Source organism: Sebastes umbrosus, chromosome 9 (assembly GCF_015220745.1).
Source record: "Sebastes umbrosus isolate fSebUmb1 chromosome 9, fSebUmb1.pri, whole genome shotgun sequence".
In the NCBI taxonomy this organism is placed as follows: Eukaryota; Metazoa; Chordata; class Actinopteri; order Perciformes; family Sebastidae; genus Sebastes; species Sebastes umbrosus.
Window position 1 is genome coordinate 11,022,226 of NC_051277.1, and position 18,947 is coordinate 11,041,172.

Below are 18,947 nucleotides of genomic sequence, written 5' to 3' on the forward strand. Positions count from 1 at the left end.
TGACTATTAGAAACACCTCTGTATTTAATGTAGTCCTGTATTACAATGTCACAAAAACCTGAATATTATAGGCATCGCAAACTGAGTGTTTATGGCAGTTGTATTGAATTGCATTAGATTGTACAGATGTACCAAATACAGTGGCCACTAAGTATAGTGTCCCTAAATGCTTGCAAATTGGGATATGTGTTTCACACCACATTATAACATCATTTAAGTAAAAAAATAAATCTAATTTTAACTTTAGAAATATATCCACTGATGAAAAACATTAGATGGAGTTGAAAGCTGTTAATTGTAGCTTTAATTATAGTTAGTGCACCTTGAGTTAAGGTTGTTTGGTAAGATTACTACTTTGAAGTTTAAGAATAAACTTCCTCAGTAGATTTTTTGGTGAAAACACATGGAAGAAGTTTAATTATACGCACATCACATAGATGCGAGGCTATCATAACTGCGCCAGTAAAGAAAACAGTAACGGCCTGCGCACTATTCCATGCCACAATATTTCTAATGACTGTATCGATCCTGCTTGGTAGGAACGTAGTCAATAAAATTAAAAGTAGTCAATAGAAATTAATGTATTTCTTATCAATGGATGGCAAAATGTGGTTAATTACATTAAGATGTGTTGATTATGAGGCCAAGATCAGAACCAAATCATAAGCTCAAACCACATTCCTATTCTTTAATATTTTATTGGTTTAATTAAGAGATCATTTTATTCTTGTCATAAAAATGTGGTTTGTCTGTGGGCAAATAAACACATTTAACATGGCAGAAAAAGAAAAATCAGCATGCATTAAGCAAGAAAACTACAAAGCGACAAATAAATGAACAAAATTCAAAACAGCTTTCAAACTGAGAAACAAGGTGAGAATGCATTCAAAACATGACAGGCATTGTGCAACTCATTACAAACATGAATCCTACAGCAAAATGTCTGGTACCTTAAAATATTCTATAAAATACAGCAGATATCTTGTTTCTCAATTCAACACCCATTTTGACATCATACCTACGTAGACTTTGCAAGTTGTTAAAAGAGTGAGTTGATGGCATTAATAGAATAAACTCTAAGTTAGGCATTTAGACAAATCAGTGCATTGGATGCTTTGAACATAAAAAAAAGAAATTGGACCACGTAGAAACTGCAAACAAACCCCATCCTCCATCCATCCAAGCACCACATGATCATTAAAAAAAAAGAACATTTTTAATTATGAATAAGCACATTATCATTTTTAAGTTACTAATCTCAGCTTGTTAATGTTTCATCATATAATAAGAGATTTTCATGAATAAATAGGACATAAAAAGGAAAAAATAACAACAGCCGGTACACACAGATCACAGCTGATGTCTACTGTGCTGCATTCAGTGAACGTAACAAAGTGAGGGGTGTCCACCGCTTCAGTGAGGTCACATTAAGAAGATGGGAAAAGAAACATCACCATGAGACTTCAGTGCGTTACTGGCTGTTCTTCACCTGTACTCAAACATACAGAGAAGCTGGAGCACAGGCTGTAAAGTTGACATTCAAAAAACAGGTCCTTCTGTTGATGGCAATGTCTGTCCTCATCAAAGTTTAAGTCACATCTTAAACGGTGGGAAAACAAAACATAAAGAAAACAAAACTTTTATGGAGTTTAATCAGACCCCCGTGGGGGCGAGGCGGCTGATGAAGGCGATACTGCTGAGGCACATCTTCCTGAAGAAGGCGGGGCAGGCGGGTTTCATGATGAAGTGCTCCAGAAGAATTCGCAGTTCTGTGAACAAGGTGCTGGGGTGGAAACAGATTTGTTTAATGCTCAACTCTGACAGTCCAGGAAGGTCATTCTAAGGTTTTACATTTGTGAATAGAAGACCACTGTGTTACATCAGATTATATTCTACTCAGGGTTATTATAGTCAACTAAGACTGAAACTAAAACAAAAATAAGCAGTGAAAATATTGCCGTAAAACTGAAACTTAATAAAAATAATATCCTTTATGAAAAACTAAAAAAAACGTTCAGCTTTAGTTTTTTAGCTATAATTTATCACAACCGAAAAATGGAGACACCATGAATTTCCATCAACTCTTGTGACATTGAACCACAGAAATTTAACTGACTTGACATTCCAGGAGATGGTGCTAGGGGCAATAAACCTCAATCAACCCCTTTACTGTATCAAAGACGAGTTAATGTTGGCCAATATCAGTCCAGTTGAATTATTGGCTCCCGTTGATGCAAGGTACAGACATTTCCATGGCTGCAAGCAAGCCATAATTTGCTTTGCAATACAATATATTTGAAATTAATCTTTAATGTAGGATTAATGTTTTTAGCAGGAGTGAAAAAACTTTGAGAATTATACATAAAGTTTCAGGATTTTTTCACCCCTGATGTAATGTGCAATAATGACTAACTTGTTTTATAAATACCTGTGCTTTGTGACAATATTGTATTATTCAACATCTTACCGGCAGTATGGGTTTCTTCTGGATGTGTAGCGGAGGGTGAGGAATCGGTAGTAAATGAAAGGCAGTAACAAGCTCCCCTGGCCGCTGTCAAAAAGACAGTGAAAACAGACATTACACAGTTGTAGATTTGTTTTAGTCATAAACAATAACATTAATGTTATTTATTCAGCACTTTTTAAAACACTTTTAATGTTAATCTAAACTGCAATAACAAGCAAATGGAACACCTGTATAATCTAATGCAATCCAATAAACCGACTATCTGGCCTCTTCGTACCTCTGTAGGTTGCCTTGAAAATTTGCATATGAAAATTATGACAGTCAGAAAACTATAGAAGCTGACACGCACTGGTAGTTTAGATACAACTGAATAAGACTGATTTATGTGGTTAATTTGGTAACTGGGATTTCCAGGATTGCATTTTCGTGTACGTTTTCATAAAAGTCTAGAAGGCAAATATATTGTTACCTTAAAAGGTGTTTGACAAAACAGAAAACTGGTCTGTTCTGCTTCTCATAATCTGTCCCAAGTATTTCTGGCAACATAATATTGATAAACTGACTGTTGGATAAGCAGAAAACTGTCTAAGAACACAATCAGTACTTCCACCATACTGTCACGGATCCAAGTGCATATTGGTAGATAATGTAATTACATTCCAATCTAATAAACAAAATCACAGTAAGATCTGCAATGTTTCTTGACCATAAGAGAAACAAAAACGCATGACAAAGTCATGAGCACTTACCTGAAGAGCATAAAAACAGTTGCTGGCATCAGGAAGATCTCATTGCAGGCGATGAACTTCAGGATGTTCTGCTGATTGGATGTAAGTTTGTCCAGGAGGTTTCTGATGAACATCAGGCTGCTGGGGCCCACAGACTGCACAGAGAGATTAAAACATCAGAAGCTGACTAGGGGTGGGAGTCACCAGATGTCCCACGATACGATCTTATAGCGATTCAAAACATTTTTGGGTATTGCGATTTATTAACATTTTTTGCTTTTTTCAACTGCAAATTATGCAGTTTGTCAACATCTGTTTTACCTAATATGATACAGTTTTCACTCTGTTCATCTCGGAGTTTTCATTCACATATCTTGAGGTCAGAGGTCAAGGCGCAACATTTGAGCGTTATTTAGCGTTCTTCCCAACAAGCTAACATGACATGGTACCAATCGACTGCTTAAGTTTTCTATTTTCATATGATACCAGTTTATTCCCACTAGCTTTAAGACTGAGCCCAATACAACCTCTGAAAGACAGAATAGCAGCAGTCACATTGTTAAAAGTTTAAATAATAAAAAATCGATACTTGACGGCCGTGTATCGATACAATATTACCACGCAAAATATCGGCATACTATGCTGTATTGATTTTTCTCTAACCCATAAAGTCAGTAAGTCAAAGTCTTCAGAGTTTACATGAAACAATGATACAGAGAAGTATATGTGAAAGGTACTCTCATTATCAACCATCAGCTTTATTAGAATTTAAGGTTGAATTTGGGTCTCTGGGCAACAGCTGGTTAATTGAGTAGATAATTAAAACACCATTTGGCTGGTGGTCGTTTTCCACCTGGACGTTAAACAATGTTCAGAAAAAGGCTTTCTGTCATACATTTTTAACTAACAGAATTAAAAGTCACAGCTGGCTGCTGCTGCTTTATACTCACATCAAGGACTTTCTTTGTGTAGGTGGTTGCATGAAGCAAGGAGAAGAGGAAGACTGGGAAGATGCTCACTGGACACAAGTGTTAAGGATCAACATAAAAAGACAGAATAAACCTCCAACAATAACTTAGTGCAGTATTAGTTTTTGATAATCATCTTTCAATGATTAAAATCATGGGACTAATCAGAACCACAGAATGCGCAGAGTGCATCCATGTTACAAAACAGATTTGAAGGTGAAAGGATACTTGTGATGGGGTAAGAGTTGACCAGGATGAGTGAATAGAGCAGGTAATGGCAGCTATCCTCCTGAAGAGCCTGGGCCAAGAAAGCTCTGCTCAGCTGAAAGCGTGGAAGCCTCTGATGCAAGCGAAGGGCACTGGTGAGGGCGTTCGCTAACAAAGCTCGCTGATAGAAGTTAGCTGCTGCATAGGGTCTGAAATACACAAGCACTCATAAATATTCAGACATCTATTCATGCTGGGATAAAAAGAAAATAGGGTGAAAGCAGTGTGTTGCTGATGTGCACCGTCACTGAGTGTACTCACCCCAAAATAGGTAGAATAAACATTACGGAGCAGTAGACGGTGAAGAGTCGTGAAAGCCACATTGCAGTTTCCAACTTGTTACTCATTAAAAATTGCTGCGGAAGAAAGAAAAATTATATTCAGGAGTCTTGGACACATACAAGTGTTGACCCTGCGCCACCACTTGTGTGATAACATCTTGAGTGAAGGTTGTACAGTGTTAACTGTGGTAGGGTTTGAGGCAAAATGCTGGGACACCATCATGACAGGACGGGTCTGTTTTCTTATGTATACAAACTGATTTGCTGAAAGGCTCAGACCTAAGAGTACCAAAGAGCATCTTTGTATGTAGAATCGGTAGAGTGCACCTTACAAGGTGAGAATTGTTGTAAAGTGTGAGTGTGTGGATCAAACAGCCAACTTACCACAGGCCCTAGCTGGGGAGGAGGACTTTGTTGTTGGTTTGTGTCAGCCATCTTTGGGAATGTTGGTTGCTCTGTTGGGAAAAACAATTACATCATGATGAAGCAATATTGACTTGTCATACAAACAGGAGTCACAACTAACTACTTTACTTTCACTTTTGATACTTGAAGTACATTTTCCTGATTATACTTACATAAGTTTACTTAAACAACATGTTCAATGCAAGACTTTGACTTGTAACAGTATTTATACAGTGTGGTATTCATATTTTTACTTAAGTAACACGTTCAATGCAGGACTTTTACTTGTAATAGAGTATTTTAACAGTGTGGTATTAGTACTTTTACTTAAGTAACATGTTCAATGCAGAACTTTTAACGTTACTTGCAATAGAGTATTTTTACAGTGTGGTATTAGTACTTTTACTGAAGTAGCTAACATGTGCAGGACTTCAGGCTGCTTGTAACAGAGCATTGTTACGGTATGATATTGAATACTTTCTCCATCACTGGCTTATAGCTATACTATTTTAGCTAAATGAGGAAACTAGGAAGAAAGCAGTGGCTTTCATTAGTGAAAGTGTTAAATGAGACTAACTTTTATGGAAAAAGCAACATATGAACTAATGAATAATAACATCCATAATGTGTGGCACATATAATGCTAGCTCGGTGACAATAGCCCAGCTAGCCTCTCGCTAGCTTGATCACATTAATGACTACTTTAGTATGTAGTGGACGGATGCAAACGGCAGGAAGGAACGCGTTACTACTTATCAAAGTGGATCAATACAGACTATAGTGTGTAAATAATCCTTTAAGACTTATATGAGTGGTTTATTAATGCTAACATGATACTAACGTTAGCAGGTGGCTCTAGAATATTCTCCCCGTTACCATCGTTACTAGCATTTGAGCTAACCGCTAGCATTGCTTACGCTGGCTATTGCAGCTATTTAAAGGGGCTTTTGCATAAAGAATACCACTTTTATGATAATATATATAAAGCAGTAATAAAGCACACAGCTTACCAGTCTCTACAGCGTCGAACAGTTCCGTTGCGTGCTAGTTTAACAGTGACAGGCTGCTGGTTCTCCACCACCACACTGAAGTGAATGAAGTCAATGATCAGCTGACCTTCCGGAGCGGCGCAGCGACGAGGAACGTGACTCTCGCGATATTTTAGAACGAGAGTTCCTGGATAGTTTTGACTTGGATCACAGGCAGGCAACACTTCCTTCTAGTGGTAAACATGATGAACTGCAACAAGACCTGCTCATTGTTTTTTCTGTTTTTTATTCAAGTTTCCATGTTTTTATTGTATTTTTATTGTTCTTTTTAATTTATATATTGATGATCTCTCCAAGTAATTGAAAGCCTGTAATACTGGGTGCATGGTTGGGAATACTTTAGTGAACCATATTGTGGCAGTACTGAGTTCCCCAGACTTTAGTTGTTCAGTCAGAAGACTGAAAAACAGTTCCCATCCACATAATAATATAAAATAAAATGCCTCCTTAATAATAATAATGAACAAATGCCTCTTTGATAATGAACAAATGCCTCTATAATAACAAACAATTAAGGAAACTGAAATATTGGTTTTGCTTTTCCTTTTACCCTCCTTTAAAGTTTTCCCAAATAAAATACACTAAAAGAAATGGGTATAAAGGGTTTCATTGAAAATCAACAAATGAATAGAATACAAAAATACAGCCTGCAGGCGTTAGGCTATCGTGAGGCAAGCCAGCTGTTGCACAAATAGCACCTAATCGTCCCAGTGCAGGTAACCCAATTGATTGGCACTTAACTTGTTTCCCCAACTAGGAGAGTCAACACTCTCAACAAACAAAGCACAACAATCACAGAATCCCAAAAGGGCCCAAAACAGACCAGAGTTTCTGGTAAAGCTGATAACACATGTTGCATTGAGTGAAGGAGAGATCAGAATGACACTAGGTGTGCAGTTTCCCTCCTCTTTTAAGCCCTACAGAAAGGGCGTCGTTACACCCTGATTGGCCAAGAGGGGAATGCACCAAGCTGCTCTCAACTATCATTTAAGAGCCAGTCCCCACACCCTGCGCAACAGGTGAACTGAATAACCCTCTAATCACTCAGCAACTCAACCAAAAAAACACCAGGGAAAAGGGAAACAACAGCAAGCACCAGAGAATTGGCAGCTGCCACAATATCATGTATGCTGATGATCTTGTGGCCTTTAGTTCAAGTAGCGCTGGTCTTCAGCAGCTCCTCAATGTATGTTCTGTGTATGGTGTGGAACATGATATCCAATACAATGCCAGTAAGAGTGTAGTCTTGATCTGTCGAACGAAAGAGGACAAATGTCTAAAATTTCCAGACTTCAAATTGTCTGATAATAATCCTTGTGTCTGTAATAAGGTCAAATATCTTGGACATTTCATTACTGAAGACATGACAGATGATGATGATATTTATAGGTAATGCCGTAAGATGTACACACAAGCAAACATTCTCTGGTATAGTTCTTTATATGTAAGGCATTGTAAGTACATCTGGCATAACATGGGAAATGTATGTGTCAATGAAATATACAAATCACTCAAAATAAAAAAACATAATATTTTGCATTTCATAATGACACCATACATTTAATACCAAATCTCTCAAGTACCCATACCAAACCATCTATTGCACTTGAAAATGATACAAATCACAGTTTAACATACAAATTGTGCAAAAATATATAAATATTATGCATTTATTGTCACATGTAAATCCAAGCAGGCTGTATATACTGTACATATATATATATATAAATAAATAATCTACTGTATATAGCCTACGTAATACCTGTCCTCTATTCATTCCAGCACTCTTTGCATCCTTTTACTATTTTTAACTCTGTATACACAGTTTAAATGACAGGGAGGAAGAGCTGTTCAAAGATATGTCATGGAGAATGACATGTTTGTAAATGTATGACAGACAGCCTGATCACAGGTACGAGGAGATTTGAGCATATCACTCTGGTTTTAGCTGCACTTCACTGGTTGCCTGTCAAATCTAGAATTGATTTTAAGATTGTATTATTAACTTTTAAAGCTCTGCATGGTTTGGCACCAAGCTACATCACTGAGCTTCTTATACCCTATGTGCCACCTTGTAACCTGAGGTCCTCTGACTTGACTCTACTGGTTGTACCCAGGTCTAGGTTGGTGACTAAGGGCGACAGGGCCTTTGCCATCAATGCACCTAGACTGTTGAACAGCCTACCTCGGGACCTCAGGTTAGCTAGCTCTACTACCAATTTTAAATCTCTTTTAACAACCCATTTTTATAAAAAGGCTTTTTTTTAACTCCGTAAGGCAACAGCTTGGTGCACCTTTTCCCACACCTTATATTGTCCTCTTTGGGCATATGTTTAGTAACGTATTGTTTTGATACCACTGGTTATGGATTTTAGTTTTCTCATTATTTGGTCTTTATGTTTTGTTCTTTTATTGTTTTGTTTTTTTTGTCTGTATTTCATTGTATCTGTGCGAACACTTTGAAACTATGTTTAGAAAGGTGCTATACAAATAAAGATTATTATTATTATTATTATTACCTAAAAAAACTATAGGCACTTCTTGCAGGGATCATATGACAAGATGGTTATAAGTGGTCATCGACTTTACCTAAGATGGTGTTATTGCACTAGAGCAAAAGTACTCTTAAGATCCACAGAGGAAATAATGTGCATCACATTTAGACGCACAGCAGCAGTACAAGGAACAAAGTCCAGAGTGCGCCTGCGCAGTGGTCAACGCCCACATTATAGGAGAACAAAAAACTGGTTTAGCACAAAATCTACCACTATACAGCTTGAATAAATATATTGTATTTTCTGATACTCTACTTAGACTTTAAAAATAACAGATTCGTCGAATATTAGCTTTTATCCAAATGATTTTGTGCTTCATTGGTCAGTTTGCATGTTATGCTGCAGACTACCACCAGAGGGCGCACTCGACCAGACTACCATGCTTCCAGCAGGTTGGCCTATAGTCTGCGTTGGGATGATTATTTTAGCTTTAAGTGCACCTTATTTGGTCGCAACATGTTTTAAAATCGTACATCTGACTGCTGCTGCAGCGGCGCATATATATCCGCAGATTATTGGCACAGAGTGTCGCAGGATGATGTGTTTGCTGCAGATGCCATTTGAAAATATAGGCAGTGTAAGCACTGTAGAATCTAATTATTTCTTTGCCAAAACCTAATTAGGCATTAAAAAAGGTTAACGCCAGCGCCTGAAACGTTTTTGTTTAATAATCCCATTACTGACGGCTCATCATGTATAAAATGGTGCAGGAGGACACTAAGTTTTCCACTTGTTAAAGGGAATCTCTGAGAAATAGTCGCAGATTTTTTGACACTATGTGCGATTGGGAATTAGGGCTTTGTAATTAAAACTGCGGAGCCTCAACAACACAGCACACAGAGTAAGTAAAGGCTGCAGCGTTGCATGCATTTTTCTATGTTTAATTGATGATTCTGCCTGCTGCAAAAAAAACAGTGTCTCTATTTTCTGTTTCTTTCTTTCTTTTCCTTTACAATGTGGTGTAATTTATGGTGCATGACAGACAGAACTCGTCAAACAGGTAGAGAACAGTGAGAATAGAGAGCTTGATGATTTTTTTTTAAGCGTCAGCTCCTCTCGGACCATTACAGAGTCACTAGAGAGCTCAAGGTGAGAATTTAAATGAGACAACATGTTCTGCCTGAGTTTTAATTTGACCAGGCTTCTGGAGGAACCAACTGAGAGATCCTGAGACACGTTTTCAGAGAGAAATGTGTCATGAAATACTAAATTATGAATAAGGGATAGCAGATAGAATATTAAAGGGATGTTACAGTGATGCAAAATAGTTTGGTGAGGAGCCACAAAACGAATAAACGAAGGAATATAATATATTATATAATATGCACATTGGTTCCTTCTGATATATAATAGCGTTTAAAAACGAAATAAAATCCTGTTTTTGGTGTTCTGAAAATGAAACTAAATGTTTTAATATAGGATGCATATGTAGCCTATTATGAAATTATATATATTGTCGATTTATTGAAAGGATAACCCACTTGAGATAAATCATTTTCAGGTGTTTTCTTCAGACAATTTAGGGCAGTTTTTGAGATTTTCCTCTCCTCTGTGCATCGGTTCAAGTTCTACCACAAAGCCAGGTTACTGCACCTAACAGGATAAATTACTATGTATCTAAAAAAGGAAAATAAAGACCATTATCGAAAACAAAATTAAAATCATAATTTCGGGTTATTGCAGAATAATACTTTGATTTTTTCAATGAAATGAAAGTCAGGTGATGATATTGCATACGTAATGTGGGCTCCTGCAGTTTATTTTGATTTTTTTTTTGTGCAAACTCTATTATCATTATTATTATTATTATTATTATTATTATTATTATTATTATTATTATCATTATTATTATTATTATTATTATTATTATTATTATTATTATTATTATTATTATTATTTTGTTACAATCCTTATTCGTATTATGATACATTTTTCGGAAATATTGAGGACTGCTGATCACTATAATACTACTAGCCTACTACGAAAATAATTAAAAAAATTAAATGAAATGAAAGTTAGATGATGATATTGCATAAATAATGTGGGTTCCTGCAGCTTATGTTGATTTTCTTGTGTAAACTCTATAATACTTAGCTATTATTATTATTAATAATAGTATTGTTATCGTTGTGTTATCATCATTATTCGTATTATTATCATTTTAATGGGAATTTTGAGCACTGCTATCTACTTTCACTATAATAATACTAGCCGAAAACGATTATATTAAGCCTTATAATAACAAAATTATATCTTGTTTCTCCAAAAACAAAAAGCTTTCCAACCTGCGTTCACTTTTATTGCTCCATTTTATTTGATCCTTTCCTTTAAAGCTCTCAGGAGAAAGAAAAGAACAGAAAAGAGAAAGTGAGTGACAGACCAAAGTGAAAAGCTTTTCTAAAAGAAATAAAGTGTCGTTTATACTCAAAGGAATGCGCTTGTAATCGCTCCATCTCAGTCTGTGGATCTAAAACAAACAGGGTGTGGTAGAAGCACAGACTGTTTCTCGGTGTAAGGGATGGAAATCAGGACAAGCGAGGAAGACGATGGGAAGAAAGAGCCGGGTTGATGAGGAGGAAAAGAAGGACACGGTGCATTTCCCTCAAACTGGTTAAAGAAACAATAAAGCGAGTTATCAACAGACTCCTCTGCTTTTATCTCTTTGTTGTCTGATGTGAGAAGGCGTTTCACACAAGTCACAGGACGATTATTATTATATATATCATGATGGGAATGAAGTCCCTGTAAAGGTCTTTACGCACATATTTGTATTACTTTGCTATAATAATAATAATAATAATAATAATAATACATTTATTTATATAGCACTTCTCGAAACAGATGTTACAAAGTTCTTCACAAGACAATAAAAGCAGATAAATAAAGTAAAAGATATGGGAACTGTTAAAACAAAACATCTATGAGCTATGATTAGAAAACAAAATAATTAAGTATTAATAAAAAAGGTAAAATCAGTACTGCTCTTCTCTGATAATCTACAAAAATATACAAGGACTATTCAGCCTCTCAGCTGATAATCACCTTTTGCTTTGATGCTTTTTACAGCAAAAAAACAATTATTTGCAAAACAATTCAAAGCCACTAATAATTGAAAACCTCTTGCATTAACTCTCATCTTCAGTGTAATATTTTTCTTTATTGCAGCAGTTTATTTGTTTAATTTGATTGTTTACTTCGGTGCCATGTTGACAGCAAATATTCTGTGATTTAGGCTTTTTTTTTAGCAGATAATAATAATAATAATAATAATAATAATAATAATAAGTTATTTTAATAAAAATATGTTGACATCTGCCTCCAATATTTGCAGGAAAGAGAAAGTAGGATGTTGCTTCTATAAGAAGATGTGAAGCTTTTGAGGTTCAAGCTAAACAAACAGGCTCCTTTTGGTTTTATCAGACCATGCAGACTCACTTGGCCCTGTACGCTGCTGTCAGATATGCCAAAAATGACAAAATTCAACATGTTGAATCTTGGTATTTGTAAATCTTGGGGGAGATTGACATCAATAATTGTTCTTCCTTGATTTAAGCAACATTTATTAATTTAAAATTTATTTTTGGGGGAGCTCATTCATGAATTTTACCTCTCTTATATGGTTGTTTTATGCATGCAGAGACCAGATTGAGGCAGGCTTTACTCTCGGCCTCATAGCTTTCATTGTAGGTTTTTTTTCTTGCATGCAAGACATTCATTTTACAGAGAAGGCTCTGGTTTATAAAGCGTCTGATGCTATATCTCCTCCTCTTCTTCATCAAGGTCCTCACTGTGTACTACTGTATATATTTACAGACTCAGAACTCCTTTTATATAAATCTTTCTGCATCTCTAAGATCTATCATTTACTCGCTGCACTTGTGCAAAGACAAAACCTTCACTGAAATCTTGTTTCTGATTCATGCAATTATCACAGAAGTGAATTCAGGAAAAAGGAAATTAGCTTTTCTGCAGGATTTGGAATGTAAAGTGTTAAATCTTAATAACATCCCTTCACAGGAGAAGGTGCACAAACATTGTGTTTATATTGTTGTTTTAAATGTCAGGAAAGAGCAGCCTTGTGTTTCTTTTAAAATGAAAATGGATTATTTAAAAATATTTTAAAAATAAAATTACAAAAATATTATAAATGGTATCTGCAATATTCCTAGAGGGGATAGGTCTGCATAAATATTTTTTAAAACTGTATCTTTGGTGTAAAAACAGCATGTTCTACATAAAGGCTGGAGGGAATCTGATGCCCACAATGAGCCAAAAACTATTGACATAGAAAGCAAAGGCGATCCACCAGAAAGCTGACTTTTCCCTTTTTGGGAGTAAAGCTATGTTTGTTTCTGGGCTGAATGGGGGTCTATAATGGAACTGATGGCATCAGGATTGTCACCACAAATGGTCTGGGCGTTTTGCAAGGCTGCTTGACAGAGCCTATTATGTCATTGGTCACGTCCCTCCACTCCTTGCTCGCTTGGGCCTGAATGGGAGTGAATTAATCAAACTGTTTGAGAGAGATCAGCCAACTTAATGCACTTTGTGTCAAGGTCTACAGCGACCCGAGACCTCCAGACCTCCCCTCTATACCTGCATCTGAACATGTCCACGTATAGAGCTGCAGCCAGACTGAAAACACATTCAATGTGGCACTCCAAACTGAATTGATTGTGACCTTTTATTAAAAATATCTCCTAATTGATCACTTTAACATTCCTACAGGGACTTTGTGGTGTTTCAGTAGTGAGTTTACATTGAAATGAGTGATGTGACAGGATAAATAGTTTACTAGTATCTTTAATAGTGCATTTTTATATGTGTGATGTTATGCAGAGGACTCTGAATGATATCTGGAAACAACATAGTTTTTATTCTCTCTCATCAACCTAGATTTACTGCTAAAAAGTGGCATTATAATCATGCAATTAGATTTAATTTATCCAAAGAATTGATGGATTTCTAACCAATCAGAGCCCATTAGATGGAATTAAATATTTGTATTCTATGGAGGGTTTTTTGTGTATCCTTTTAATGAGTATTGCTAAGGGAAATAGTGTGACAGCTATAATTGGATGTCATTCATAATTTGGATAATTTGTGTGGAAATTCACCCTTGAGGACTCCTGGAGTTCAGCACCTGGAAGACAAACAGAAAAATCCTCTTAAAACGTGATCTATGTGCTTAACAGATTAAATGTTGATATATATATTTAAAAAAAAACAAAGCACAGCTACATATATGTGTTTTTCAGGAGGTAAAATGGTCCAACTGGTCCAAAGTCGTAACGTTATTGCTTCATCAAACACAATCAAAAGGTGAATTAATCAAAGCACTCTGCGTCACGGTGCAGTATGCACGAGCATTGTTTGGCTGTAATGGATGGCTTTAAAATTTCACGTTATTATTTCCCGTCATTTCTAGGAAACAAATTGAACATTTATTGCATATATATTAAAAATTACACAGTCGTCGAGAGAGGCTGATGTCTCTTTTATTGAGGCGCACCGAGAGGTGAGGTCTCTCCGGATCAATTTCCCTGTCTTGTTACTCCAGCAAGAGGATGTTTGGAAAATGCCTGCACCGCTAAATTGATTCAGAAACGAATTCATAACTTGGGGGGTTTAAGCAATTTTGTGGCGCCCAGTTTTTTTTTTTTTTTTTTTATCCCCTATCTTTTTTCTTTTGTTTTTTGATTGCTTTAAGCATAACGTTTTTTTATAGGCTACCTCTTTCCAATAGGGCACCCTTTATAAGGATTTATAAACTGGAATACTTTATTATTGGTCTTTAAATCGTTTACTAATGTAATAATGTGTAGATAATCCAATCATTAGAACAAATTGTTGGTATGCAGGTTTTTAACCTGTCTCTGATCTGGACCAAAATCCAACTAATAACTTCTTATTATTAACCCTTACTAAAGTATAAACACAACCTGGCAACTCCAAATGAATTCATATCTTATGCATGGCTTATAACTGATGCATTTAAAGCTTCAGGTCTGAGGATGATCTGGGCCAAAAAAGCATTTATCAATCTCTAATTAACACTATACAACTGCAAACCTGATGATTAAAACCTTTATTAATGATTTATTAACATTTATATATCTGCAGACTCCATGGCTGATTAGAAAGTGAGCATTTTTACCCCCTATCTTTTTCTTTTGTTTTTTGATTGCTTTAAGCACAAAGTTTTGTATCATTCTGCTTCTCATTGAAACTGCCGTTAGTCCAAAAAAAAAAATGCATTTAATACACTGGGTTTTGGGTGGCTTCACAAACATAGCCATTAAGCAGTCACAATGCTTTTATTGTGCACTTGATCTCAAAATAGAGGCTGGTCTGACTGCAGGGTCCAGACGAACCTATATGGAAAAGGCCTTGTCTTTGTCCGGCCTGTGTGGAGATGAATGGCCCGTGTCAACCAGATGATTAGTTTGCACTATTAAATTGTCAAAAAGGAAGGATTTTTCCCTAATAGTGCCTTTTCTCGAAGAATTATGGAATTCAGAGTTGTTTGTTACTTGCAGGGCTTCGCGAGGGCGAGGTCAGAGGTCAGACAGAGTTCTCAGTGCTGCGACCAGTGTGGCAGCAGTCAGAGGGGACGTGGAGACAAATGTAGGCCTATTTACTACAAGATGGGAAGATTAATCTCTCCATTGCATCAGATGAAGGATATCCATGCTGTGATTCAACAAGCTGAGGTGGGATTATCCGTCAGTGCATCAATGAGGAGTCACAAAATGCGTAAAAGTCGTGCGTAAATGCACAACAGTGGTATTAAAAGATCAACAGATATTTTCGGTGGAACAAATCAAGCTTAAATTGCAGTTAGGGTCGCTTTTATTTCAAACAATTTGCGTGCTGCATTGGTGCACAACTGCAAGAAACGCCAATATAGCGCCAGATCTCTCCCCATGCACATGAGCTGTCTTTCTGCAGCATGTCACCATGCACTGCCATGCTCCAACCAGAGAAAACCCCCCTTCTTCTTTTCTGCTCAACCTCTATTCTAGTGCCAACGTTTTGTGTTAAATGTTAACAACTTGGCCCGATCCATTTAATCACCAACAAAAAAAATTAGTGTTGACTCTAACACTCGCCTCCTTTGTGCCCATTGTGCGCCTGCCCTCACTTGAAGATTTATGTATTTTTGATATTAAATTCCCTCTGTCATCAAGACTGCTCGCTTGTTTACTTTTCTTGACCCCTTCGACCTCGTTCCCCAAACTTTCCCATATTTAAAGCAGGACATGCCCCCCAACTTGTCCTGCTCCACCACAGCTGAATGCTGTGTGGCTCCTTTTGTTGGCATGTGCTGTTTGCACTGTTCTTGAACTTCAGTGGGCTGCCCTGTCCCAGTCCTGTACTTTGAACCCTGCGGAACAATATTCCTACTTGTTGTGCTTCAGTTCATTATATGGCAACTCTTGAAATCTCTAGTTTTTATATTTTTTCTGGGCCACTGTTTGTCATCATATGTTAGTCAATGTAATGGATTATTAGCTGTCCCTTAAAGGTCCCGTATCATGCTCATTTTCAGGTTCATACTTGTATTTTGTGTTTCTACTAGAACATGTTTACATGCTGCAATGCTTAAAAAAAACTTTATTTTCCTCATACTGTCTGCCTGAATATACCTGTACTTACCCTCTGTCTGAAAAGCTCCATTTTAGTACATTTCAACGGAATTGCAATGGAATTGCGTTGATAGGCAACAGTCTGGGTCCATGTTTACTTCCTGTCAGCCGATGTTATTTACATACACTGCAACAAGAAATAAACTGGGACCCATTTAGAATGTTTACGTTTAAAACCATGTAATGGTCTAAATATTGTATATTTGTGACATCACAAATGGACAGAAATCCTGATGGCTTGTTTGAAACGCACAATTTCTGAATACGGGCTGTGTGTATTTCTCCGTATATTGAGTGTTTTTGATAGTTTAACAGTATTTATATAGCACTTAAACCTGCTTTATAATGTAAAAGACCTGAAAACCTCACTTTTTACAATATGGGACCTTTAATGTCCCCTATAAACTGTGGCAACACTACACAACCTTCACTTGATTCCTGCGCTTCAGTCACAATCTGCAAACCGCATTCATCCCATGTTGACGCAGTTGACGGATGCCCATATTATACCTTTGCCATATATGACGTCCATGTCGCCTATACAAGCCTCCCTCTGCTAACCCAGCTTGCTAATTAGTTAAACAAACGCTCATACTAATGATCCCACTGGCCTGGCGAGCTCTGGGGTTTTTGTTCGCAGACTTTGCCCCAGCTTTTCCTGCTGGAAACTTGGCCCCGCTGACCCGAGCTATCAGGGCGCTGTGGAGACGGCTGGGCCGCCCTGTCCGGAGTCAAAACCCCCCAGGGGTCAAAGGGCAGCGTCCGAGGCCCGGGAATGCCACCACCAGCTGCTTGCGGTGACACCGTTTACAAAAGGGGCTTGGTGAGCAATCCTTCTATGGGTTGTCAGAGTTGTGACAGAGCTGGCTTGACATTTATTTACTCTCTCATAGGATCAAAAACTGATGGTTTGGCCAGAGTCTAGTTTGCTTCCAATAATGCCTCTGAGCTGCTGTTACTGTAAAGTGGGCAGGCTATACCTCTTTCCAATATAGGGCACCCTTTATAAGGATTTATAAACTGTTATACTTTATTTTTGTTCATTAAATTGTTTACTAATGCTTTGTAGATCTGTTATAATCCATTCATAAGAACAAATTGTTGGTATGCAGGTTTTGAACCTGTCTCTTTAACAGTTTGACCACTTATTTCTAGAAAAGGGCTGCAGATGATCTGGACCAAAATCCAACTAATAACTTCTTATTAACACTTACTAAAGTATAAACACAACCTGGCAACTCCAAATGTAATCTTATCTTATGTATGGCTTATAACTGATGCATAAAGCTTCAGGTCTGAGGATGCAGGATCCAAAAAGCATTTATCAATCTCTTATTAACACTATACAACTGCAAAAACCTGATGATTAAAACCTTTATTAATGATTTATTAACATTTATATAACTGCAGACTCCATGGCTTATTAGAAAGTGAGAAATCCATATACCAAGAATATGACCTCATTAATGCCTTATAACTGCTCTATAAAGCCTTAATAAATTAACTGTTGACTATTTTAAGCCCTTTGTAAAGGATGCCTTGTTTTAGTGCCCAAAATAAAAACAAATTATAAAGCCATATCTTCATGTCTTGTGTATAAATGTTGGTAATCCATTAGTTTATGTAGTCAAAGATCAACGAGGTTTAATCTAGTTTCTAGGTATAAACTGTCTAATGGTCAGAGGAAGGTTCAGTGGTGTAATGGAGGGTATAAGCAGATATAAGGTGTATACCTCTTTTATTGACGGTTTACAGTAGCATATATCCACCTATCAGCAAAAAAGCTATTGGAATATATAAGAGAGTACACACTTCCTCCTCCATACCATCTACCTACAGTAGTATACCCACCTCATCAACGACCACAACACCACTGGGAAGGTTAGACAACTTGCCAACCCAGAAATTGTTCTTGTTCATGGGTTTTAACTGATCTATTTATCATTAATGAAGCCATCAGTTACATCTCATAAACCCTGTATAAGGGGTGCCTTAAGTGGTAATAATGATCCTCATATTTTAGTGTCTATTCACAATAAGCTGATTAATAACAATACTATATCTTCCTTAATGTTTTAGGTAAACTGTGGCAACAATGTGTTATAGTGTGATATTTCGCAGCAGGTTTATATTGTGTTTATTCTAAGGAACCAACCTGTGAGTTTATGTCCCCTAAACTCGACTTGGTTAGGCTTAGGCAACAAAACTACGTAGTTAGGTTTAGGAAAAGATCACGGTTTGGGTTTAAATATCTCCGGAAGTGCCGTAACTTCAGTACAGAAGTTATGTGACAGAAACTACATAGATAGCTGGAGGAAAAATGTATAGTTTGGGTTAAAATAAAACTGTGTCAAATAAATCAACTTTGACTTCTGGTTTCACACGGGACACGAACACCTGTCTTCTGGATGAAAGTCCAGTGTTTTTTGACTCACCCATCTACCTCGACCTCCTCCCTACATGGTGTTCGGTGATCTATTAATCATTAATGAAGCCATCAGTTACATCTCATAAACCTTGTATAAGGGGCAATAATGATCCTCATATTTTAGTGTCTATTCACAGTAAGCTGATTAAT

General features: G+C 36.8%; 1 protein-coding gene across 1 annotated transcript; it reads right to left on the reverse strand.

Annotated features, from left to right (window-relative positions):
• Nucleotides 1-649: 649 nt before the first annotated feature.
• tmem33 (transmembrane protein 33) lies at nucleotides 650-6,282 on the reverse strand. Its single transcript, XM_037780977.1, has 8 exons — nucleotides 6,127-6,282; nucleotides 5,096-5,166; nucleotides 4,692-4,786; nucleotides 4,392-4,579; nucleotides 4,146-4,213; nucleotides 3,217-3,350; nucleotides 2,468-2,551; nucleotides 650-1,783 (listed from the first exon to the last, which is right to left on the reverse strand). Exons 2-8 carry the CDS (start codon nucleotides 5,144-5,146, stop codon nucleotides 1,654-1,656), a joined length of 750 nt encoding a protein of 249 aa, XP_037636905.1. The 5' UTR covers nucleotides 5,147-5,166; nucleotides 6,127-6,282; the 3' UTR covers nucleotides 650-1,653.
• Between the last annotated feature and the right edge of the window lie 12,665 nt (nucleotides 6,283-18,947).